This window comes from Notolepis coatsorum (assembly GCF_963971535.1).
Source record: "Notolepis coatsorum genome assembly, contig: SCAFFOLD_816, whole genome shotgun sequence".
Classification (NCBI taxonomy): domain Eukaryota; kingdom Metazoa; phylum Chordata; class Actinopteri; order Aulopiformes; family Paralepididae; genus Notolepis; species Notolepis coatsorum.
The window spans coordinates 1-27,500 of NW_028174604.1; the positions used below are offsets into that span (position 1 = coordinate 1).

General features: G+C 45.4%; 1 protein-coding gene across 1 annotated transcript in view; it reads right to left on the reverse strand.

The window, feature by feature from the left end:
* Positions 1–916: 916 nt before the first annotated feature.
* The window catches only part of LOC311247520 (plexin-D1-like), a gene marked incomplete at both ends in the record, with an annotated part of 37,149 nt that continues 10,565 nt past the window's right edge, over positions 917–27,500 (reverse strand). Inside the window, 2 exons of the mRNA XM_084338559.1 lie at positions 917–1,063; positions 11,329–11,527. Of these exons, the coding sequence (XP_084194685.1) occupies positions 917–1,063; positions 11,329–11,527 (346 nt within the window). The remainder of the gene's footprint in view (positions 1,064–11,328; positions 11,528–27,500) is intronic.

Genomic DNA, 27,500 nt, shown 5'->3' on the forward strand with positions numbered 1-27,500 from the left:
TCTAATAATCCAATCATCTAAATCGAATCTAATATATAATAATAAAAAAAACGCTAAAATGCTAAATGTATGCAATATATAATCTAATAATCCAATAATCTGAATCGAATCTAATCTAAAGAAAATGCTAAAATGCTAAATGTATGCAATATATAATCTAATAATCCAATAATATGAATCTAATCTAATCTAAAGAAAATGCTAAAATGCTAAATGTATGCAATATATAATCTAATAATCCAATCATCTAAATCTAATATATAATCTAAAAATGCTCAATTCTAAAAAGCTAAATCAGTGTTGACTCACAGATGGGATGTGACCTCTGACCCAGAGTGTGTGTGTGTGTGTGTGTGTGTGTGTGTGTGTGTGTGTGTGTGTGTGTGTGTGTGTGTATGTGTGTGTGTGCGTGCGTGTGTGTGTGTGTGTGTGTGTGTGTGTGTGTGTGTGTGTGTGTGTGTGTGTGTATGTGTGTGTGTGTGTGTGTGTGTGTGTGTGTGTGTGTGTGTGTGTGTGTGTGTGTGTGTGAGTGCGTGTGTGTGTGTGTCCAAAAGAGCATAATTGTCTAAGACTGTGTGTGTCTGACTTAGGGTCTGATTGTTTTTATTCTATTCTATTGTGGATTGGCCCAACCACCAGACAACTGGAAATGTTGCTGTGAACATGCAAGACCCCTAGAGGAAGAACCCTATTGATTTTGGTGACCCCATGACCTTCCCTCTAGCGCCACCATCAGGCCAAAGGTTCAATATTCAGTCACAGTAATGACACCCCAGAGATGCGGCTCTTCAAGGTCAGCACATTTGCCACGAGGACCTACTGTATGAAATCTGTCATATTAGATTTTCTGCCATTATTATCACTTGTTTCCCTCCTCCTCCTCCTTCTCCTCTCATGTGTGTGTCTCTCCTCTGACCTGCGGCTTGGCCTCGATGTTCTCCCGCAGCAGCCACTCCTCGTTCAGGGTGTAGCGGGCCTTCCCTGTGATGGCGTCTATGGAGCCCTTGTTGACCTGCTGCTTGATGGCACACAGGAGCAAGAAGAAGGGCTCTCCCACCGTCTCCTGGAGGACAACAACACCAGACACACAGGTCATAATTAGGGATGTCCGATATTATCGGCCGATATTGGCATTATTTTAACTTGATTTACCCAGGCAAGCAAGTAAGAACAAATTCTTATTTTATTTATTGTCAAAAGTATGAATAATGTTGTGTTAATTCCACAAGAGATATGTAATGTTAATTACCTGAAATTATTCAGTTTTTTTGGCCGGGAAACCCTGCATATATCGGTATCGGTTGATATCGGTATCGGAAATTAAGAGTTGGACAATATCGGTATATCGGTAAAAAAGCCAATATCAAACATTCCTAGTTATAAGAGGACACAACACACCAGACACACAAGTTGTAACAGACACACAACACACCAGACACACAACACACCAGACAGACATCAACCAACAACAGGGATTTTGAGGTGATGAAATCACTGCACCCAGGCAGCAGTGGTTCGGCAAAAAAAATCTGAGTATATATCTGCTTAGAAAACGAAAATGTCTAATTATTATTTTTTTTATTTCTCCACGTGGTAAATACACAGGTCACAACATGTTTACAGGAAAGTTTTGGAGTTGTATTTGGAGTGTATTTCGTGACTGTTGGGAACTAGGCTACACTGGCACACCTACTTCCAGTGAATGGCGCTAAGCTAGGCTAACTGTGCGGCTGTTCCCTAAGCCTAATGCATGCACAGAGAAGAACAGGGTGTGTATCTGCTTGTCTAACTCCAGGGTAGATGGCAAATAAGCTAATTTCCCAAAAAGTTGGCGTGTTCCTTTAACTACTGAACCCTGCATGGACTCATTGTACAGAGTAGACTTAGGTTAGCTATATATATTTTAAGGTTGTCAAAGTTAACACTGTATTAATGTGTTATTGCCCGATTCTATTAACGCCACTATTTTTTTTAACTCACGATTAACTTTTAAGAAAGACATTTTTTATTTTTATTTATTTTTTGCTAGACTTCACTCAGGTGTATTATTGATGCTCTCATTGATACTATGTTTGTTTCTGAAGTGTGTGTGTGTGTGTGTGTGTGTGTGTGTGTGTGTGTGTGTGTGTGTGTGTGTGTGTGTGTGTGTGTGTGTGTGTGTGTGTGTGTGTGTGTGTGTGTGTGTGTGTGTGTGTGTGTGAGATATAGAGAGAGAGAGGGGGGTGAGAGAGATGAGGAAGGGGCAAGAGAGAAAGAGAGCTGGGAGAGTGTGTGTGAGAGAGAGATGGGGGGTGTGTGATTACTCAGCCCTTGTGTGGGTGAATGTAACAAGTTCCTAACGTTTTCTTTCCCCTATTATTTCATGCACACTTTATTCATTGTTTTAAATTATTATTTTCTTTTAAGTTATTTTGTGCATCACTCTGTTTTGAATTTGATGCAAATTTGCAATGCATGAGGGTCATCCTTTTGTGTTAAATGGTTGCATAAAGCAAGCATTTGTTGACTCTCATGTTGATAAGAGTATTAAAACATGGAACTTGAAAAAGATCTGTTTAAGGTAGATAAAAAATAATAAAAAATAAAGCGATTAATCGCGAGTTAACTATGGACAATCATGCGGTTAATCGCGATTAAATATGTTTATCGATTGACAGCACTAATATATTTATACATGGGGTTGACTAAGGATGGAATTTGTATATTATACCAGGGGGGGGGGGGGGGGGGGGGTGTACATACACACATTGTGTTATTATTATCAATAGAGTATACATATGTCTCACCTGTCCAGCAGATCAGACCCTTATCTTTAATTTATTTTTATTTCATATTTTATCTTGTTTATTATCTGCAGCACATTTTATTCTTATATTTTTATTCTATATTCTAGTACCCTGCATGTGCCTCCCCTCCCCTTCCTCTGACCTCTGGATTTCCCCAAGGTGATTAATAAAGACATATCTTATCTTATGACTGTACGATGGATTCTAATAGCAGCATGCAATTCTACAGAAAGGGTGTACGCTCAGGGAATCCTTCATAATCCACCATGCAGAGGTGACACCCCTCAATACATCTCAATTACATCTACTCCCATCTCAGAGTCTATAGTGCAGGGTTGTCCTAGACTATGGACATGTTTTAGTTGACTCATAGGATTTTGTTCATTAATGGAAAGGCTGAGATATTTAAGTCTCTAAAATGGGTTTCCTCACACTGGATGAAATCACTCCCCAGGACCTCACAGAATCTACCACTAAATCTACTAAATGTAATAAATCTATCACTAAATCGACTAAATCTACTAAATGGTCAATCAAATTAATAAAGGGGCTACAGTGAGCTCAGGATATTGAGAACAATCTCTCATTTACAATGAAGTCCAGAAATACAATAATAAATATACAAAAACAACTATATAGAAACAGAAAGGCAATCAATTTACCCTTTCACTACCACACTACAGAAGGTTAACCCTTTCACTACCACACTACAGAAGGTTAACCCTTTCACTACCACACTACATGAGGTTAACCCTTTCACTACCACACTATAGAAGGTTAACCCTTTCACTACCACACTACAGGAGGTTAACCCTTTCACTACCACACTATAGAAGGTTAACCCTTTCACTATCACACTACAAAGGGTTAACCCATTCACTATCACACTACAAAGGGTTCTATTTCATTCTGGCCTCCGCTCAGCGTCAGTCTGCACTGACTTCACTTCGTGCACGTGCACTGAATACAAAATTCCACAATGTACCTTTACATACCAACATTCGTCTGGCCACACCCCTATCCGCTTACCTTCATAAGCAGGTGTGTGGTCACCTACTCGTCTCCTTCTTCACTTTCACCACAAGGAAGTGCCTTCGGTAGATACCCACACTTGATGAGGTTGTTTAGTTGAAGAAAGTTGGAAAACAAAAGAACGGGAAGATACGTTGACATCATATCTTTATTTTCTCTCTCACTATTTTTCGAGAAAATACGGCGATATTGTCTTCGTCACTGGAGTGTCTGGAAGATGATGATCATTCTGACCTCCACCGGCTTTTTCGTATTAGGGGCTCGCGCCGCTGACATACTCCCCAACTGCAGTCCTCCTTGCTGCGGCTGGATGGGTATTGGCCCTCCGGTCATACAGCTGGACTGTGGGAAGCACCGGCTGTTGTGAGAAATCGGTTGCTTCCGGGTGGGGTAAGTACTGTTTTGCTTGCGAGCACTGGTTGTCTGTTTATGCTATGGGGGTTAGCTGACAATTTTACGAACGCCGACCCCGGACTGGGGTCCTCTGCTCGGCTTCTTAAGCGGCGGACGGAGGATCTTGGTCTGACGCCCATGATGGTCAACCTAGTGGGCCGCGACCGGGACCTGGTGAACCCAGGATTCTCTGGACAAGCGGATGCTTCTCTGTCCCGTGCAGGCCCCATCTTTCACATAAATGTGGAAGTACACCCTAACAAGGAAATGTGGGCATAGGATCTTCATTATCGGGAGTTCCATGCTCAAGTCGGCTGCAGCCCGGATGGGAATTTGTGCCGGCTCCGCTGTATGTCTGGTAAATCACAGTTGAAAACTGTGTTTGACATTTCTTTTTCTCTTCCCTCTTAGGATGGGGAGGGACTTGGACAGCGGCCTGTCTGAAGTGTGGCTTGTTATGTCGTTGTGTACAGTTCAGGTGATAGCTGCTTAGCTGGCGTGCTAGTTGTGGCCTACTGTTGTTAGCCAGTCAGCTGTTAGCTGCGGCGCTAGCTCGTTGTGTTCACTAGACTAGTAAACGTTAGCTTGTTGCTATCAGTCGGACGGCTGTTAGCTTAATGCTACACTGTTGAAACGTTACTGTGACTATAACATGCCTTTAACACTCTGACTACGACGTCATCTTTGACAGAGGATGTTAGTCGACCCTACACCCGGGTGCCAGTGCCGGCGAGGACTTCGTCAACATGGAGAACGGCGGCTGGGTGGCGTAGCGGACATACCCTCGTCACCAATGCAGGAGATGCTGGGTTCAACTCGGTGACCCGTTAACCAGTGTTGCTGTTCTCTCGGCCTGCGTTCAGGGTGGAGGTAGGAGTCCTGACCGGACTTTAAACACTTCTTCTTTTCTTCCCTTCTAAATGTTTTGTAATAACGATGTTTCCAAAACATGTGTTGCTGCAATACATTGAGGATACGACGCGTGTTGTGTGTGAATTGTCTTGTCACTGGTATAGCTTTTCTCTCTGTAGTAAATCGGCGTTGTTTTTTTACATGTGTAAAAATGAACTGGTTTGGTTGTGATGAGAACATGTGTGTTCATGTAACGTTGTACCGTGGGTGAACTCACAACTAAGAGGGTTATTTAACCTGTAAAGCTATGCTTAGTGACATGTGATTGAGGAATGAATCTTTTTTCTCAGCCTGTGATGACAATGAACAGCATGTTCACACATTAAGGGCCCTTTCTCACTCACCTTATTCGTTTCTATTCCGTTCCGTTCTGGCCCGTTCCAAGATCTGAATGCGAACTCCCCCCCCCCTCTCCACCCTCTAGTTTGCGTACACACTGCAGTCTTGTTTCGTTCCGGGTTCTGTTTACGGTTTGCCTTTTGAGCGTTTACGCTTGCCGTAGGCGATGATGTCACGTTCCTGTCACGTTTCCTGCAAAGAAAGTCAACAAGGCGGCGCCGGGCGCCACCATCTTTGCCTGTTTAACCCATTGCAGCACTTCTTTTTCAGCTAAGTCTAATAAAAGTGCAATAAACAAAACGGATACATTCACTGTGTGTTCTGCCTGTCATTTGTTGATGAAACAAAACTAACATCAACACAAGTGACCACCAAGAGCGGATAGTTTAGTCTAAAAAAAGATCGGTAGCTACATTGTTAGCTGCATGCTAACGTCAATGACTATGACTATGCGTGCACCTCATGGTACCAAAGCACCTCAAAGGCGCTTAAAACAAAATTACAAACATCACAAAACAAACTGGTCAGACTACTACTTGACCTGAACCCCAGAACCCACCTCACCCCTGCCCACTTTGCCAACCTAGGATGGCTTAGAGTAGACGACAGAGTACAGCAACTTGCAATGGGCCTGGTCTACAAGATACACTATACGACCGGGGTGCCCATGTACATGTCAAAATACTTCCCAAAGGTCAGTGAATACCACAACCACTACACCAGAGGAAGCTCAACAAATCATGTTAAACCCAGATTCGGCTCAAACAAGGGACTAAACACGTTTCGCAATTATGCCACAACAATGTGGAACGCCCTACCCAAAGCTGTAAAGGAATGTGAATCCCTGCCCACATTCAAAACCGCCCTTAAAGAGCACCTACGGGAGGCTGCAATTCGAAACTGGCCACCGTAAATGCCCAAAACCCCCACCACCTCCTAATAGACAGTCTCCTCCCCACCGCATGTATATATTCCCTCCCCGCCGTATGTATATTTCCCTCCCACCCACCCACCCCCTCCTAATGTACAGTCCCCTCCCCATCATATGTATATACTCTGTCAGGATCTAGGGGTAACAGTACTGTATATTTGAATACCGCCTATGTCACAAATGTATCAGTACTAAATACCTATATGTCCCTATGCAATAAATGTCATGTATGTTGTGTATGTCATAAATGTCTATATGAATTGAAAATGGGGGACCCTGATGGAAACAAGACAAACGTCTTTCTCAGGTCTGCATCCCCTTAACAATTGTATGTATTGAGCCGTACTGTATTGTACCCATTCTGCAATCTGTTAAATAAAGTTTTCATTCATTCATTCAATGGAATATGCCATTATAACCGTATAGCATTGTGGCGTATAACCGTATAGCATCACGCTAGTTAGCCAGCACCAAACTGATGATATCGGGAGCTATCAGTAGTTAGATAACATTAGAGACAACGCTGTGTGTATTAAACAAAGGTGAATAGATGACTGGGCCATTTTGTTTAATGCTTGTTAAGTTGAAAGAGGAGCTTTGAGCTAACAGGGTCTGATAGCTAACGCTAGCTCATGTTAGCCAGTGGCAGTGCTCAACCAATCGTTAATGCTAGCAGAATGAATGGATGTAAACTTTATTTAACATATTGCATAATGGGTACAATACAATACGGCTCAATACAAACAATTGTTAAGGGAATGCAGACTGTTGTAGCTTGGACTGGGGTCCTTATAACAATAACTTGACAACAGGTAGCTGCAGCTATTTGGGACACGGAGCTAGTTAGCTTAGCCTGTCCAGCAGCTAACATTATCCCATCGTTCGTGGCAATTATATTACATGTCATTGATCTACTGGTCGACCACGGCCGACTGGTTGGGCACCACTGGTCTAATAGAAATAAATGCATTCAAACAAGAAACTAATGTATAGAAAATAGCATGGCAAACAAAAATTGCCAGGCCTAATGCGAGCCAGGGAAGTGCTGTGCGTTTGTAACGTGGCTTCATGTTTTTCATCCACTTGTTTTTGGTTGAGGTCTGAACTCTCAAATTGCCCATAAATATCGTTTTTGTGGGTATTCTCCAGTTGTTGCTGTGGTGTTATCTGCCCAAAATTCAAGCAAGCATGACAGTAACGACGTTGTGTGTGTCACGCCCCCCGCACCCGCACGGCACGATTCCGAGACCACCTAATCCAACTGATCCCGTTCAGCGGGGGGTAAAACGAATCAGCGCCGTTTCGCACCCCAAAAGGGGTGAGTGAGAACACTCCCCCCGTGCTCCGGGGCGGTGATTCGATCCCAAAGGCTGAGTGAGAAAGGCCCCTAACAGAGGTGCCTGTTCACCTTGGTCGTATCAAGGGTAAGATAGGAGGGGTGACCCCCCGGTTTCCCTGGGGCTTCCTCCCCCCTCCTCTCAGACATGTTTGGTTACAATATATTTTGTCACTGTGTTGTGGGGATACGATGTAACCCTCAGCTTAATTGCTGGGGTTGTGCTTTCCGCTTGAGAAAATTTTTTTCCTAAAGAAAAGGTTGTTTGGTCACTTATCATGTGTGCTTAGCAAGGTCTGTGGCCATTACATAATCAAGGACTTCTGTCTTCTCTCGTTATGAAAAACGGCGTTCCTCTGTAGTAAGAGTGTACTTTTGCCATTTTTTGTTGTGATGAAGGGTTGTGTGTGTCTTGTGATCTACAACTGGGTTAGGTTTGGCCCACAGAAGCACATGTGTAAGTCTGGTCTCTGTTCTGTGTTTTTCCTTAGTAAAACTCAGGTAGCAGGTTAGCGCATGAGCTATGTGAGGCTGTTAGATGCTTCATGTAACATGCTATGACTGTGTCATGCTCTACTTGTCATTATATCGTATCATGGGTGAGGGGTCGTAAAGGGGTGAACTGGTAATCCTTTCCTCCCCTTTTCTGATTGGTCAGGGGTTAAAACCACCTGTCCTTCAAGGTTCCTGTCACATTGCTGTTCGGCACGTTACAGGGTAAGGGGGGGGGGGGGGTGGGAGTTTCCTGGTCCCACGCCCTGGAAGATTGGGCGTGTGCGCCGCGGAAATTCCCCCGCCATAGAGTATGTCACTGAGCGCGTCTCTATTGGTAAGAATTCCGTGGGTTGTTCAGGTCCATGTTATGGATCTGTTTCAGGGAGTTGTCAGAGCTCCTCCTCACGAAGCTCCTCCTCAGGGAGAAGTGCCTTCTGTGAGTTCGGACTCTCCTTCCCAGTGAGGGAGACTCCTCAGAGTTCAGAGCCTCCTCCTCAGATTGTCAAGGTGAGTAGAACTTCAAAAAAGGAGTTCTGCTCTATTGTGTGTGTATTCGATTCAATTCGATTATTGAGTGTGTATTGGTTCAGTGCCTCCTCCTCGGAGAGCCCTGACCCAAGTGTTACATAGCTCAATGTTGCAATATTTCTTTTCAATCTATACAGCTCGCGTGGGAAGTCTCTCTGGGGATTTCCGTCTCCTCCCTGTGGCGAGGGTGGCGGGATGTAGAAATGTAAAAAAAAATTACCCTCAGCTGCGTCACGTGGGATTCATGTCAGTCTGTGTTTCTTTCTTTTTTAAATAAAAAGAGGAAAGAACATGAAGCACGACGGCTCCGTGTCGTTCTCCCAGGCGACTTGGAGGAACAATGTCTGGTGTCTTGCTAGACTATCCATTGATGTGTTTGGGTCTCGACGCGTACATAGTGCTGGCTCGGGGTGTTTCTGTTAAGAATCACGCAGGGGGCTAGTACGCCTTGGTTGCTCGTTATTAAAACAGCGTTTTTATAGGGCAACTGGGATGGAGTTTTGTCTCTTCCGAGCGCCAGTTTACTAGGTTGTCTCGATGAATTCTCGTTCATATCTGGGGGATGTTAACGGAATAGATCAGAACATAGGTAGAGGGGTCTCACGCCCTTGGGGTGAGCCACTGAGCGCGGTACAAATGGGACCGTCTGGGTGGCGCCCTCTTTTCATGTTTTAGATCGACACGCATACCTACTCCCTCTTCTGGAGTGGGCATGTCAGCGTGGTTAGGGCACGGGACTGGTTCTGGTACCCTGAGGGACTTGTGCTTTTTTCGGGGGGGAAAATGCCGGGTCGGCCCGGGTGTCACAGGGTTAGGCGTTATGGAGACCCTTTGTTGGGTACACGTTGTACCTGGCACTATTATAAGGGGCTGGTTCTCCTTCAGTTGACCCCTTTGGCGCCTGTCTCGTCCGCAGTGCTCCAGGCTCGGGTCTACAGCCTGCTGCCTGGTTTCCCCGGTGCGCTGCCTGCTTCCGTTGGTTAACCTTTTGAGTGCTTACGGCCATGCTGACTGCCTGTGTTGCAGGGTCAGTGTGCCAGGCGGTGTACTAATGGGGGGAAAGGGCCCGCTCTTGGAGGGGCCCTGTCCGAATACGCTGGCGATGTGGGGGGCGGTGTCACTAAGTGACCGCCTGGTGGGGTCTTGATGCCTGGCGTCATTGACCTCTCCGGGCCCCCTTTTTCCAGGGGATCCAGTCCCTTCAGTGGGTCTGGGTCTTCCTTCGCGCTCCGCTGCTACGGCCTTGCCACGGGGTTGAGTTTGCTCTTGACCCCGTGATTTTGGGGGCAGTAACGAGGGTTGTTCCTTCCGTTCGTTCCCTGGTGGCATGCGGGTTGTGCGTGTGCGTAGTCGTGGGGTCAAGCCACGGTCTGCTCACCCTGTGCGTTGAGTTGCTTGAGTTCCTCTTCGCACGGTCGGATCCGTCTCCCTCCCGTCCTCCAATAGGGAGGGTATCCCTCCATTAGGGAGGGTCGGGGGGCTCGGTCCTCCCCGGTCTGATGGTTGTGGGGGGCCTCAGCGGGGTACATTTGTCGAGCTTCTGGCTTCCGCTCAGCTCCTCTTGTGCAGACTGACGCTGAGCGGAGGCCAGAATGAAATAGAACGTAAGGTTATGTATATAACCAAGTTCTATGAATTCTGGTGACGCTCAGCGTCAGGACGGCGCTGCGGCCCTTGATCTCGCCTTGTGGTGAAAGTTTGGGAAGGAGGCGAGTAGGTGACCACACACCTGCTTATGAAGGTAAGCGGATAGGGGTGTGGCCAGACGAATATTGGGATGTAAAGGTACATTGTGGAATTTTTTATTCAGTGCACGTGCACGAAGTGAAGTCAGTGCAGACTGACGCTGAGCGTCACCAGAATTCATAGAACTTGGTTATATACATAACCTTACGTTAACCCTTTCACTACCACACTACAAAGGGTTAACCCATTCACTACCACACCACAGAAGGTTAACCCTTTCACTACCACACTACAGAAGGTTAACCCTTTCACTACCACACTACAGACGGTTAACCCTTTCACTACCACACTACAAAGGGTTAACCCTTTCACTACCACACTACAAAGGGTTAACCCATTCACTATCACACTACAAAGGGTTAACCCTTTCACTACCACACTACAAAGGGTTAACCCATTCACTACCACACCACAGAAGGTTAACCCTTTCACTACCAGTCTACAGAAGGTTAACCCTTTCACTACCATACTACATAAGGTTAACCCTTTCACTACCACACTACAGAAGGTTAACCCTTTCACTACCACACTACAAAGGGTTAACCCATTCACTACCACACTACAGCAGGTTAACCCTTTCACTACCATACTACATGTTAACCCTTTCACTACCACACTACAAAGGGTTAACCCTTTCACTACCACACTACAAAGGGTTAACCCATTCACTATCACACTACAAACGGTTCAACATTTAAAATAATGAAACGCTAGCCAGCCGCTCCAATGCTTAGACCTCTCCGCTAGCCAGATGCACTCCAGTGATAAATCTAAGGGCAGAATGATGGAGTCCAGAGGCTTTAGGCTCCACCCCCCTGTACCAGACTCACCTTGAGGTAGCTGTACATGCAGATGGACATCCAGTTGGTCAGCATCTTCTCCACCACCGACTCCGTGCGCCGCAGCATCAGCTTGGGGTTCTTGGAGGCCGAGGCGTCAATCAGATCCACTAGCAGGTCCTTCATTATACTGGTGTAATACTCCAGCTTACCATGGAGGGCGATAGTGAGCAGAGACGCCAAGCTACATCTGAGGTCAAAAAGAGAAAAAGAGACAAAAGACAATGTGAGGAGAACACCCAAACAATAATATTTACGTGAACACCGACAAGAGGGGTAATTGGGATCTATGAGAACCCGACACCCACGCAAAAAAAAGCTGAGGTCACTGACTGCACATTTAAAAAATAAAATAATAATTACATTTCCAGCCGCACACAAGATCAGGCCTAGTTTGGTAACCCCACCTGTCTCTGCACAGTCATAGACATTTCTGATCTAACCCGGGGGAATAAGTCCAGCGGTATGGGGGGATTTCCATAACAAAGCTCTCTTTCATCCAGGAGAGCAAAGCAACATCAGTGTAAGTGCTGACGCTGGGGTCGGCGAGGGATGTGGTCTCCCCTCTGGAATTCCTCTCCGGTCTTTAAAGATCCTCCACAGCGGGGCTGGTCTGACAGAGCTGTGCTGGAACACTGCCAGGCACTGTTGTACTGTTAGCTTGTATTAGCCGTCTCTGTGCTGGAACACTGCCAGGCACTGCTGTACTGTTAGCTTGTATTAGCCGTCTCTGTACTGTTAGCTTGTATTAGCCGTCTCTGTACTGTTAGCTTGTATTAGCCGTCTCTGTGCTGGAACACTGCCAGGCACTGCTGTACTGTTAGCTTGTATTAGCCGTCTCTTTGTTGGAACACTGCCAGGCCCTGCTGTACTGTTAGCTTGTATTAGCCGTCTCTGTACTGTTAGCTTGTATTAGCCGTCTCTGTGCTGGAACACTGCCAGGCCCTGCTGTACTGTTAGCTTGTATTAGCCGTCTCTGTACTGTTAGCTTGTATTAGCCGTCTCTGTGCTGGAACACTGCCAGGCCCTGCTGTACTGTTAGCTTGTATTAGCCGTCTCTGTACTGTTAGCTTGTATTAGCCGTCTCTGTGCTGGAACACTGCCAGGCCCTGCTGTACTGTTAGCTTGTATTAGCCGTCTCTGTACTGTTAGCTTGTATTAGCCGTCTCTTTGCTGGAACACTGCCAGGCACTGTTGTACTGTTAGGCTATGTGTCCACTCAAAGCCTTTTTTTCAAGGCGGACCGCTTTGAAAAAAGAAAAAAAAAGCTCAGAGCGTTTTTTCTGAGGCTCGCGTCAGCCGCGGCTCCGCCCCTTCCTCGATGAGTTACATTGATGAGCGCGCTCCCTTTCCAAAAGTTGAACTAGTTTCAACTTTATGAGCTGGGAGCGCTCCGCCAAAAACGCTGCCGCCCAGAGCTCATAAAACGCGAGGCGCGTCGCTGGGAAGAGGAGCGCGCCTGTCGCTTCTCCAGCATATAAATGAATGACAGAAAGGAGCTGACAACTCATAAAACGTCGGCTATGGACACAAGCCCTTAGCTTGTATTAGCCGTCTCTGTGCTGGAACACTGCCAGGCACTGCTGTACTGTTAGCTTGTATTAGCCGTCTCTGTGCTGGAACACTGCCAGGCACTGCTGTACTGTTAGCTTGTATTAGCCGTCTCTGTGCTGGAACACTGCCAGGCACTGCTGTACTGTTAGCTTGATGATGGCGCCGCCCCGTTCGGCTGCCTCTCTGTTTGCTCCGTCGAGACTGTGTTTACTTTTGTTAATATTTATAGTTTTTAGAGTTTTGTGCGTACCAACTGTTGGTGCATTTAATGTATATGACCGTCAGTCACTCATAGACATTGGATTACGGGAAACTTACCAACTGGATTACTCGCTGGATCAACTTTCCGAACCACATCAATGGCCGGAAGAAATCCTCCAGAGACTAGGACCAGATCCTTTGTTCCCAGAGCCCAGGAAAAGACGTCGAGGAAAAAGGGCTGGGATCCGAAACAGGCTGAGATCCAGACGACACCGTACACCACTTCCCAGTATATTGCTAGCCAATGTACAATCAATAGACAATAAACTGGATGACATCCGAGCAAGGATTCAATATCAAAGAGACGTTAGGGACTGCAATGTCCTTTGCTTCACCGAAACATGGCTAACACCGGAGGTTCCAGATCACGCGATTCAACCAGCGGATCACTTCTTTATCCATAGGAAGGATCGGACACAATCAGAGTCCGGTAAACAACGTGGTGGAGGTATTGCCTTCATGTTTAACAAAAATTGGAGTGATCCAACGAATGTGAAGGAATTATCCAACCACTGCTCCCCAGAACTGGAATATATAACCATCAAGTGTCGTCCTTTCTTCCTCCCGAGGGAGTTAACGGCGATCGTCCTGGTCGGAGTGTATATTCCACCGCAAGCCAACAACAACGCCGCGCTCTCCAGACTCCACGACGAGGTAAATAATATACAAGCGACGAACGTTAACGCCGCCATTTTAGTACTGGGAGATTTCAATAGCGCCAATCTGAGAAAGGTATTGCCTGATTTCTACCAGCATGTGACTTGCAACACCAGAGGCGGTAACATCCTAGATCACTGTTACACGCAATTTAAAGGTGGCTACAAGGCTCATTCTGATAGTGGCTTTGGCAAGTCAGATCACGCATCCATTTTCCTTACACCAAAGTACAGACAAAGAATTAAAAGTACTCCCGTAGTCTCGCGAGAGGTGCAGAAATGGGATGTGACGTCAGAGGATACGATCCGGTCAGTGTTTCACAACACAGACTGGATTGTATTCCGCGACACAGATAACATTAATGCCTACACGGAGACAGTGCTGGACTATGTCTGTACTAGGGTGAAAGAAACAATCCCCACTACCAAAATGAAAGTTTACCCAAATCAAAAACCCTGGGTAGACAAATCCGTCCGTGAAGCTCTGAGAGAGCGCACCAAAGCATACAATGACGGCCTAGTGGCAGGCAACATGAATGACCACAAGGTGGCGCAACACAACGTAAGGAGGACAGTGTCAGAGGCCAAACGGCGCTACAGGGATAAAATTGAACTCCAGTTTGAACAAGCTGACTCTAGAGCTATGTGGCAGGGGCTCAAAACGATGACAGACTACAAAGGCGCCTCCCTCAAACTGAACAGTGACATCTCCTTAGCAAACGACCTCAATACCTTCTATGCGAGGTTTGATGCTGGTAATAACAACACCAGCTCACAAGCCTCGGCAATGGGGGGGGGGGGGTCGGCTGCTGATGGAGGCGCAGTGTTCAGGGTAACAGAGCATGAGGTGAGGCGGACCTTTAAAAAAGTGAATATCAGGAAGGCAGCAGGTCCGGACGGCATCCCCGGCCGCGTCCTAAAAGTCTGTGCCGACCAACTGGCCCCAGTATTCACTGACATATTTAACCTGTCCTTAGAACAGGCTGTCATCCCCACCTGCCTGAAGAAGTCCACTATTATCCCTGTACCCAAAAAATCCAAGCCTGCTTGCCTCAACGACTACCGCCCTGTAGCTCTCACCTCCATAGCCATGAAGTGCTTTGAGAAGCTAGTAAAGGGCTACATCTGCTCCTCCCTCCCCATCAACATGGACCCCCTGCAATTTGCATACCGCCCCAACAGGTCCACGGAGGACGCCATATCCCATGTGCTGCACACAGCAGCATCACACCTGGACAAGAGGCAGGGGAACTATGTGAGAATGCTATTCATCGACTACAGCTCGGCATTCAATACCATAGTCCCCTCCATACTCATAGCCAAGCTCAGGGACCTGGGCTTGGGCTATGACCTCTGCCAGTGGGTCTTGGACAGGTGGTGAGAGCAGGCAACTGCACCTCCTCATCCATCACCCTCAACATAGGGGCCCCCCAGGGCTGTGTTCTGAGTCCCCTCCTCTACTCCCTGTACACACACGACTGTGTGGCTCAGCGGAGTAGCAATACAATCGTCAAATTTGCTGACGACACAGTGGTGGTGGGCCTGATCTCTGCCAACGACGAGAGGGCCTACCTGGAAGAGGTCAAGGTCCTGGCGGGATGGTGCCAGGAAAACAGCCTCTCCCTGAACGTCAGCAAAACAAAGGAGATGATTGTGGACTTCAGGAGGTCGGGGGTCAAGGACTACAGCCCCCTCAGCATCGACGGGGCACCGGTTGAGAGAGTCAACAGCTTCAAGTACCTCGGAGCCCACATATCCGAGGACTTGACATGGACCATACACATTAACAGTGTGGTGAAGAAGGCACGACAACGCCTCTACTTCCTCAGGCGCCTAAGGAAGTTCCAAGTCAGCCAGAAGATCCTTAAGAACTTCTACTCATGTACAATAGAGAGCATCTTGACCGGCAACATCACCTCCTGGTTTGGGAATAGCACTGCAAAAGACCAAAGCAGACTACAAAGAGTGACACGTTCAGCCGAACGCACAATTGGAGGGGGGCTCCCCACCCTCCAGAACATTTACTACAAGCGTTGCAAGGGGAAGGCTAAGAGAATTATTAAGGACTCGAGCCACCCGAACAACTGCCTCTTTGAACTGCTGCCGTCAGGCAAGCGATACAGGAGTCTCAAGGCGAGCACAGAAAGACTCAGAAGTAGCTTCTATCCCCAGGCCATCAGGCTGCTAAACGAACAATGAATGAACACTACACAACAACAACCACCAAACACACATAGCACACACATCCACACGCACACACTCACTTTAAACAAACACACTGTAGCACCCACTACACACACTTTATAGCACACACCCACTTTAAACAAACACACTGTAGCACCCACTCCCCACACTTTATATTTATGGATGAAGGATTGCACTACAACTCGTACACCTTACTGTAAATTGTACCTAAAATTGTACCTCATCCCATTTCTGCTTTGCACTAGATAGTACTGTACATTAGTACACTGCATAGTATTGTGTATTGTATATTATATGGTAACTCAGAACATTGTACATATGTCTATACCGAACAACTGTGACCTCATTTTCTTCTTCTAAATTCATGCTATATTATGTTATTATGTTATTTGATACTATCTTGTCTAGCACAGTCTCTGGAGCGTAACAGTAAGAAGCATTTTGTATGAAAGTATTCTGTACTTCTGTATGACAACTATTAAAGAACTTGAACTATTAGCCGTCTCTGTGCTGGAACACTGCCAGGCACTGCTGTACTGTTAGCTTGTATTAGCCGTCTCTGTGCTGGAACACTGCTGCACTGTTAGCTTGTATTAGCCGTCTCTGTACTGTTAGCTTGTATTAGCCGTCTCTGTGCGGAGCTATGTGAATGTGAGTCTACTCCACCCCGGCCTCTGGGACATTTGTCAAAATTTGCACGAGAAATTTTCAGTATGGTGGATGAACTGTACCAAGTGCTTTACGTCAATTTACATGACATTATAATATAACTTTACAAGTGCTTTAATTAAATCACTTTACATTAGAACTGCTTTAAATTACTTTACATTACATTAGAACTTTACAAGTGCTTTAAATCACTTTACATTATAACTTTACAAGTGCTTTAAATCACTCTACATTATAACTTTACAAGTGCTTTAAATCACTTTACATTATAACGTTACAAGTGCTTTAAATCACTTTACATTACATTAGAACTTTACAAGTGCTTTAAATCACTTTACATTACATTAGAACTTTACAAGTGCTTTAAATCACTTTACATTATAACTTTACAAGTGCTTTAAATCACTTTACATTCAAACTTTACAAGTGCTTTAAATCACTTTACATTATAACTTTACAAGTGCTTTAAATCACTTTACATTATAACTTTACAAGTGCTTTAAATCACTCTACATTATAACTTTACAAGGGCTTTAAATCACTTTACATTAGAACTTTACAAGTGCTTTAAATCACTTTACATTATAACTTTACAAGTGCTTTAAATCACTCTACATTATAACTTTACAAGGGCTTTAAATCACTTTACATTAGAACTTTACAAGTGCTTTAAATCACTCTACATTATAACGTTACAAGTGCTTTAAATCACTTTACATTACATTAGAACTTTACAAGTGCTTTAAATCACTTTACATTATAACTTTACAAGTGCTTTAAATCACTTTACATAACATTAGAACTTTACAAGTGCTTTAAATCACTTTACATTAGAACTTTACAAGTGCTTTAAATCACTTTACATTATAACTTTACAAGTGCTTTAAATCACTTTACATTCAAACTTTACAAGTGCTTTAAATCACTTTACATTCAAACTTTACAAGTGCTTTAAATCACTTTACATTATAACTTTACAAGTGCTTTAAATCACTTTACATTATAACGTTACAAGTGCTTTAAATCACTTTACATTACATTAGAACTTTACAAGTGCTTTAAATCACTTTACATTACATTAGAACTTTACAAGTGCTTTAAATCACTTTACATTATAACTTTACAAGTGCTTTAAATCACTTTACATTCAAACTTTACAAGTGCTTTAAATCACTTTACATTATAACTTTACAAGTGCTTTAAATCACTTTACATTATAACTTTACAAGTGCTTTAAATCACTCTACATTATAACTTTACAAGGGCTTTAAATCACTTTACATTAGAACTTTACAAGTGCTTTAAATCACTTTACATTAGAACTTTACAAGTGCTTTAAATCACTCTACATTATAACGTTACAAGTGCTTTAAATCACTTTACATTACATTAGAACTTTACAAGTGCTTTAAATCACTCTACATTATAACGTTACAAGTGCTTTAAATCACTTTACATTACATTAGAACTTTACAAGTGCTTTAAATCACTTTACATTATAACTTTACAAGTGCTTTAAATCACTTTACATTACATTAGAACTTTACAAGTGATTTAAATCACTTTACATTAGAACTTTACAAGTGCTTTAAATCACTTTACATTATAACTTTACAAGTGCTTTAAATCACTTTACATTCAAACTTTACAAGTGCTTTAAATCACTTTACATTCAAACTTTACAAGTGCTTTAAATCACTTTACATTATAACTTTACAAGTGCTTTAAATCACTTTACATTATAACGTTACAAGTGCTTTAAATAACTTTACATTACATTAGAACTTTACAAGTGCTTTAAATCACTTTACATTACATTAGAACTTTACAAGTGCTTTAAATCACTTTACATTATAACTTTACAAGTGCTTTAAATCACTTTACATTCAAACTTTACAAGTGCTTTAAATCACTTTACATTATAACTTTACAAGTGCTTTAAATCACTTTACATTATAACTTTACAAGTGCTTTAAATCACTCTACATTATAACTTTACAAGGGCTTTAAATCACTTTACATTAGAACTTTACAAGTGCTTTAAATCACTCTACATTATAACGTTACAAGTGCTTTAAATCACTTTACATTACATTAGAACTTTACAAGTGCTTTAAATCACTTTACATTATAACTTTACAAGTGCTTTAAATCACTTTACATTACATTAGAACTTTACAAGTGCTTTAAATCACTTTACATTATAACTTTACAAGTGCTTTAAATCACTTTACATTATAACTTTACAAGTGCTTTAAATCACTTTACATTCAAACTTTACAAGTGCTTTAAATCACTTTACATTCAAACTTTACAAGTGCTTTAAATCACTTTACATTATAACTTTACAAGTACTTTAAATCACTTTACATTATAACTTTACAAGTGCTTTAAATCACTCTACATTATAACTTTACAAGGGCTTTAAATCACTTTACATTAGAACTTTACAAGTGCTTTAAATCACTCTACATTATAACGTTACAAGTGCTTTAAATCACTTTACATTAGAACTTTACAAGTGCTTTAAATCACTTTACATTATAACTTTACAAGTGCTTTAAATCACTTTACATTCAAACTTTACAAGTGCTTTAAATCACTTTACATTATGACTTTACAAGTACTTTAAATCACTTTACATTATAACGTTACAAGTGCTTTAAATCACTTTACATTAGAACTTTACAAGTGCTTTAAATCACTTTACATTAGAACTTTACAAGTGCTTTAAATCACTCTACATTATAACGTTACAAGTGCTTTAAATCACTTTACATTACATTAGAACTTTACAAGTGCTTTAAATCACTTTACATTATAACTTTACAAGTGCTTTAAATCACTTTACATTATAACTTTACAAGTGCTTTAAATCACTTTACATTATAATTTTACAAGTGCTTTAAATCACTTTACATTATAACTTTACAAGTGCTTTAAATCACTTTACATTATAACTTTACAAGTGTTGTGAAGGATCAGATTAAACCGAATATATATTTATTTATATATATATATTTAAATAGTATTTGTATATCGTTTGATATCCCCTGTATATTCCTTGTACAATATGCACTGAATATCCCTTTAGTCTACTAAACAGCCCATAATAGTTTCATTCTACCATTGGACGAGAACCTGGCGCCAGCAGCCATACCCCTAGGTTCAAGTTCAATCGTGCCGCCCAACATGTCGTGGCAAGCCCGGTTCCGCGTAGGAATACGTCTGGCGAAATACGAATGGTACTATTTGTTCACAGCGCATATATATATGGCGCAAGTAAAGTAGAACTTTCTTTTAGTCCATTAGTTCTTTACCCTCCAACCGAGTAACAGACGCGAAGCCTCACCCACGACGCACGTGTGGTGCAGTAAGGCCTACTTGGCCTCAGAATAGGCATTGAGATATCGTGTGGATTAATAGTTGAATTGTCATAGTTTGGCACTATACCGTCGAGTTGGACGTATTCTATTAAGCTAATAATAGTCTATTTATGTATGGTGCATCGTTCGGTTAGAGTTATAAAGTTATCAGTACCCCCATCGTTCCTGACGTTATCTGGAGTCTTAACCAGGCTGGGCAGACCACTAGTGGTGCTTGCATCCGAGGAGCTCCGGGCCAGGGCGACTGGACCTGTACATTGGATTACTCTACCCGGACGACGGCGAGCCTTCCACGGCTTGGATTATGCTTTGGGTGCTTTGATTATTCCATGGATAACGGCCAACACTGCGGAGTGTTGGAACTACCCCCCGGAGAGGACTCCAGGTGAGACGGCGCTCTACACCAGTGAGGTCGCCTCACGTCTCTCCGTTGTGGACCGGCAGCTACCGTCCACCAGAGGGTCCAGCTGTATTCATCTGCGGACCGAGGTTCTGTGGGCACCGTGTTCAAGACTTTGAATTCTCCCAAGAAATCGTCTGCCAGATGGGATACCGCCAGCGGCTTCTCTAACCCCCCCCTCCTACTGTCTTACAACCAGCGGGACCCCCCCCCCCCCCTTAGTGTATCCAGCTATAATCATTTAAGTACCATCGCTATAGTTTCCTAAAGAACCGGGTTGTATACTTACTCCCTGCGTAACCAGAGATTGGACATTCAATGTTGATTTACCTACGAATACTCATTTGCCATACAAGTGCATTTCAAATCATAAGTGTAAACAAGTGAACGTTGTATATACCTTTTGCTATATTAAATATTCGATTTGTACATTTGTGTGGACTTCGTTTCATCAGGTGGGAAAGTGTTCATCATATCTATATCATGTACTGGATGGCCAGAAGTTAAAGTACAAGAGGTAGTGGTTTAATAATACCATACTTAACAATACAGTCAGGGAATTGTACCCCTCAGTTACAATTGGTCCTTCGAGCCGGAGGGTAACTAGTGTAATATTAATATAGTGTTAGTAATATTAAAATGGCCTATGATGAACACTCCACGAAACGGTCCTCCTAACCTAGAACGCCCGCGGCGCAGACGACAGACACCTCAGTACTCAGTCAACTACCTAGCCTTCGACAAACGGTAAACGCGGTAAAAGTAGAAAGTAAAATTATGTCTGACCTTAACGACCAGGTTTCCCCGACCACAGAGGCCCTAGTAGGTTCTAATGTAACTGACCAAGCTCACGGTGGGGACCAGGAGGGAGCTGACATGCCTTTACCCCCCACCACTACCGAAGAAGTAGTCCCCGACCAGCCCCGGGAGGAAGACAACCCTACAGAGAGAGAACTCTGCACGGAAGAAGAGGAGGAGAGCGCCGAGGAAATAGAGCTCCAGGACTCCCCAACGAGTACACCCAGGAGCGGCTCACGCAGGAACGGCTCACCTCCACAACCGCCTTCCCCCAGCGAAGCGGAGAGGATGCTACAACAGGCGTTCCTCGTCAGCCTGACAGCCTCTACTTGAGAAAAGAGAAGTGGAAGATGGCGTGCCCCTACTGTGAGAAAGAACACTGGCTGTCACAATGTGACCTGTTCACAAAGATGAATGCAGAAGAAGTGAGTCAATGGATAAAGTCCAACAGGCGCTGTTACCGATGTGCGCGACCACACATGGCAGCCGAATGCCGCCTAAAGAAAAGGTGCAGTCGGTGCGACGGAGCCCATCTAGATATACTACACGAAAGTAACAGAAGACGGCCTTCACCTGCACCATCGAGCGGCACCAAGGCAAGTGTCATGTACATTGACCCCGCCAGCAGCAGCGGCGCCCAAGTGCTCTTAAAGGTAGTCCGTGTGACATTGAGCTACCAAGATAAAGTCATGGACACTTACGCCGTCCTTGATGACGGGTCAGAGAAGACCCTTCTGCTCGCGTCCGCTGCGGCCCAGCTGGGACTGCGGGGGAGCGAGAACGAAATGACGATTCGGACAATAAGAAGAGATTTAAAGACGATAAAGGGCGAGAATGTCTCCTTCACTATCGCAGCAAACGGGCAGCCAGAGCGACGGTATAGGATTACAAATGCTTTCACCAGCCAAGAAATAGGACTATCGCAGTACACCTACCCTATCGCCAAGTTGATGGATAAATATGTGCACCTGCGACAACTACCTATCCCGCTCATAGACGGCGCTACCCCGACCCTGCTGATAGGCTCCGACCATGCAGAACTCATAGTCCCGATAGACCGGGTCCATACAGGACCCCGAGGCTGTCCTGCAGCAGTCGAGACCCGCCTAGGGTGGACCCTACAAGGCCCCCTCGCTAAATCTCTCAACCGAACAGCAGCCACTAGCTGCCTCCACTCCAGAACGACAGAAGAAGACACCACTCTCCTGCAGCATGTCGAGAGGCTATGGACACTAGAGACAATGCCCTTTAAGAACGAAAGGAAAGATATTCGTTCTAAAGAAGACATTTACGCCATCAACCTACTCGAGCAAGGGACAAAGAGAGTCACAGTCGGCGGAGTGATGAGATACGCAACTCCACTCCTGAGGCGAGAGGGAATGCCCACCTTTCACGCAAAGAAAGACGCCACGGAGCGCTATCTATTGAACACGGAGCGGCGCCTAGCCAAAGACCCCGCTCAAGAGAGTGTGTACCGCGCTGAGATTGAGAAGCTAATCACAGCGGGACACGTGACAAAGATTGACATTAAAGAGGCCGATCAGACGACCGAATCATGGTACGTGCCGCATCACAAGGTCCACCACAACGGCAAGGATCGCATTGTGTTTAACTGCAGCTACCAGATCGGATCCCAAAATCTGAATAAAGAGCTCTTGCCCGGCCCCACACTCGGCCCCTCCCTACTAGGCGTGCTACTGCGCTTCCGCCAGGACAAGGTGGCTATCAGCGGGGATATCAAAGGGATGTTCCTGCAGGTGAGACTAGTGGAGGAGGACAAGCCCCTGCTGCGGTTCCTATGGAGAGAGAGGATCGGAGATGAGAACCCAGCCACCTACCAGTGGGAAGTACTCCCCTTCGGAACCACATGCAGCCCGTGCTGTGCTACATTTGCACTACAGAAACACGTCGCAGAGGACCCAACAGCAGATGAAGAGGTCCGACACAGTGTGAAGAACAGTTTCTACGTGGACAACTGTTTACAAAGCGTTTCGACTCAAGAAGAAGCCGAGGCTCTCCTAATCAAGCTACGCGCCTCCCTGATCAAAGGCGGCTTTGATCTCAGGCAGTGGGCCAGCAGTGACCCGCACGTATTGCGCAGCCTCTCCCCCGCGGACAAGGCTGCCAGCAGCGAGACCTGGATGGCGACCATCCCAGGAGAAGCCCAAGAAATGACACTAGGACTAGTCTGGCGCTTCAAAACAGACTCGCTCCACTATAGACACAAACCCCTGACTCCAGAGCAGGGAAGGTCGACGGCGACACCGACCACCAGACGGAGTGTGTACAGAACACTCGCCAGACAATATGACCCGTTGGGATGTATTCTACCTTACACCACCAGGGCAAAGATGATTGTACGAGCACTATGGGACAAGGACCAGGGCTGGGACGACCCAATACCCGCACACCTTGCCTCAACATGGAGAGAGTGGGAGACGGAACTCCGCTCACTCCCAGGCGTCAATATACGCCGCAGCTACTTCCCATCCACAGTGAGGCCAGAGACATGCAAGATTGATCTACACGTCTTCAGCGACGCCTCCGAAGTAGCCTATGGATCGGTGGCCTACTTGCGTGCCCAAGAGAAGGGAGGAAAGATACACACTGCTTTCATCCTGGCCCGCTCAAGAATAGCCCCACGAAAGCAACAATCTATCCCGCGTCTAGAGCTCTGCGCAGCCCTAGCAGGAGCGCATCTAGCCACGTTAATCCAACGTGAACTCACCATTCCGGTGCACAGAACAATCTTGTGGTCAGATTCCACGACAGTACTCACATGGATCAAGTCTGATTCATGCAGATACAAAGTCTTCGTGGGAGTCAGAGTCACCGAGATTCAAGAGTTAACAGAAGCAGCGAGCTGGCGGTATGTGGACACCAAACACAACCCAGCTGACGTCATCACCCGGGGAATGTCTCTGGATGACCTCACCCGTCGCAACATCTACAGTGACGGACCAGAATTCCTCAAGCTCCCGGAAGAAGAGTGGCCTACGCCCACCCCACGGGAAGCAAGTAACGAGGAGGCTGAGAACAAGAAACCTATGTTCTGTGGACTGAGCACAGTCGCCTCCACAGACCCCAACATAGACGACTGCATTACCCTAGAGAGTGCGCAGCAAAGAACATTCCTGTGGCACCACCCAGAGATTCAGTCCACCACTGACATGTCAGCAGCTGACTACGAAGAAGCAGAACTTCTTCTACTACAACGAGCCCAGAGAGACTCGTTCCCCGATGAGCTAGACTGTCTACAGGGAGGAAAGCCCGTCCCATCAGACAGCAGACTGCTCCACCTGGCACCCGAGAGTGACGCCCATAATCTCATCAGAGTGGGTGGTCGCCTGCGGAGAGCCCCCGATCTACCGGATGACATTAAGTACCCGATAGTCTTGAACAGCCGACACAAGGTCACAGAGCTGATCATAAAGAAATACGACGAGGATGTACACCACGCAGGAGCAGAGAGAGTCTTCGCGGAGATCAGACGTCGCTATTGGATACTTCAAGGAAGAGAAGCGGTGCGACGCTTCCAGCGAACCTGTCTAGACTGCCGAAAGTGGCGCGCGCAGCCCAGCATACCACGGATGGCTGACATACCTCCCTGTCGCCTCCGACTCGGCGACAAGCCATTCCACTCCACAGGCATGGACTGTTTTGGCCCGTTGTATATAAAGAGAGGAAGAGGAACCGAGAAGCGGTGGGGTATTGTATTCAAATGCATGACCACCAGAGCGATACATATCGAGCTCCTTCCGACCATGAGCACAGACTCATTCCTTATGGCCTTCCGAAGATTCACATCACGGAAAGGAAAACCGTCTACATTGTTGTCTGATCACGGGACAAACTTCAAAGGCGGAGAAAGAGAGCTGAGAGAGAGCTTCCAAGCTATGGGCCCAGAACTTAAGACCCACCCCGCTCCATCCCAGATTGACTTCCAGTTTAATCCCCCGAACGCACCCCACTTCGGTGGAACCTGGGAACGAGAAGTACGCTCCATAAAGACAGCCCTGTACGCCGTGCTTGGGGCCCAGACTGTGGCGGAAGAAGTCCTAATGACAGTCCTCACGGAGATTGAGGGAGTATTGAACTCAAAGCCCCTCGGTTACGTCTCCAGTGATGTAGCAGATGTCGACCCAGTCACCCCCAACACACTCTTAATGGGGCGGCTGGACCCCGCGCTACCCCAGACAATGTACAGGCCTGAAGAAGCGAACGGCCGAAGAATGTGGAGGTACAGTCAAGTACTAGCTGACAAGTTTTGGAGCAGCTTCCTACTCCACTACCTACCGTCTCTACAGACCCGCCAAAAGTGGGTAAAAGAGAGAGACAATTTGACAGAAGGAACAGTCGTCATGATTATCGACCAGTCACTACCCAGAGCTATGTGGCCGGCTGGCCGCGTGCGCAAAGCGATCACCGGTGCCGATGGCAAGGTCCGAGCAGCTGAAGTACTCGTCCAAGGGCGAACTTACACACGACCCGTGGCGAGGCTAATAGAACTGCCCCGACTCCCAGATACTATCGATGATGACCATGACCCCATGACTTTGTGAGTTGACTGACCCTTACAGCGGACCTTGAGTGGTAGACAGTGCGGTTAATCTGTCTCTGCTTAGCTAATTAGGTGGGACTAATTAGGGGGCGGCTGTTGTGAAGGATCAGATTAAACCGAATATATATATTTATTTATATATATATATTTAAATAGTATTTGTATATCGTTTGATATCCCCTGTATATTCCTTGTACAATATGCACTGAATATCCCTTTAGTCTACTAAACAGCCCATAATAGTTTCATTCTACCATTGGACGAGAACCTGGCGCCAGCAGCCATACCCCTAGGTTCAAGTTCATACGTGCCGCCCAACATGTCGTGGCAAGCCCGGTTCCGCGTAGGAATACGTCTGGCGAAATACGAATGGTACTATTTGTTCACAGCGCATATATATATGGCGCAAGTAAAGTAGAACTTTCTTTTAGTCCATTAGTTCTTTACCCTCCAACCGAGTAACAGACGCGAAGCCTCACCCACGACGCACGTGTGGTGCAGTAAGGCCTACTTGGCCTCAGAATAGGCATTGAGATATCGTGTGGATTAATAGTTGAATTGTCATAGTTTGGCACTATACCGTCGAGTTGGACGTATTCTATTAAGCTAATAATAGTCTATTTATGTATGGTGCATCGTTCGGTTAGAGTTATAAAGTTATCAGTACCCCCATCGTTCCTGACGTTATCTGGAGTCTTAACCAGGCTGGGCAGACCACTAGTGGTGCTTGCATCCGAGGAGCTCCGGGCCAGGGCGACTGGACCTGTACATTGGATTACTCTACCCGGACGACGGCGAGCCTTCCACGGCTTGGATTATGCTTTGGGTGCTTTGATTATTCCATGGATAACGGCCAACACTGCGGAGTGTTGGAACTACCCCCCGGAGAGGACTCCAGGTGAGACGGCGCTCTACACCAGTGAGGTCGCCTCACGTCTCTCCGTTGTGGACCGGCAGCTACCGTCCACCAGAGGGTCCAGCTGTATTCATCTGCGGACCGAGGTTCTGTGGGCACCGTGTTCAAGACTTTGAATTCTCCCAAGAAATCGTCGGCCAGATGGGATACCGCCAGCGGCTTCTCTAACCCCCCCCTCCTACTGTCTTACAACCAGCGGGACCCCCCCCCCCCCCTTAGTGTATCCAGCTATAATCATTTAAGTACCATCGCTATAGTTTCCTAAAGAACCGGGTTGTATACTTACTCCCTGCGTAACCAGAGATTGGACATTCAATGTTGATTTACCTACGAATACTCATTTGCCATACAAGTGCATTTCAAATCATAAGTGTAAACAAGTGAACGTTGTATATACCTTTTGCTATATTAAATATTCGATTTGTACATTTGTGTGGACTTCGTTTCATCAGGTGGGAAAGTGTTCATCATATCTATATCATGTACTGGATGGCCAGAAGTTAAAGTACAAGAGGTAGTGGTTTAATAATACCATACTTAACAATACAGTCAGGGAATTGTACCCCTCAGTTACAACAAGTGCTCCCCTGAAGTCTAAAGTTTCTAGCTCCACCTTCTCAGAATATTCTCTTTTTTTTTTGTTACATAATGTAAAATTACAGATTCATACCTTCAAAATAAGCCATCAATTGTCAAATTTGAGACGATAGTTTTCAATCAATGTCCTATCAAACATTCTGGTAAAATCCTAACAACT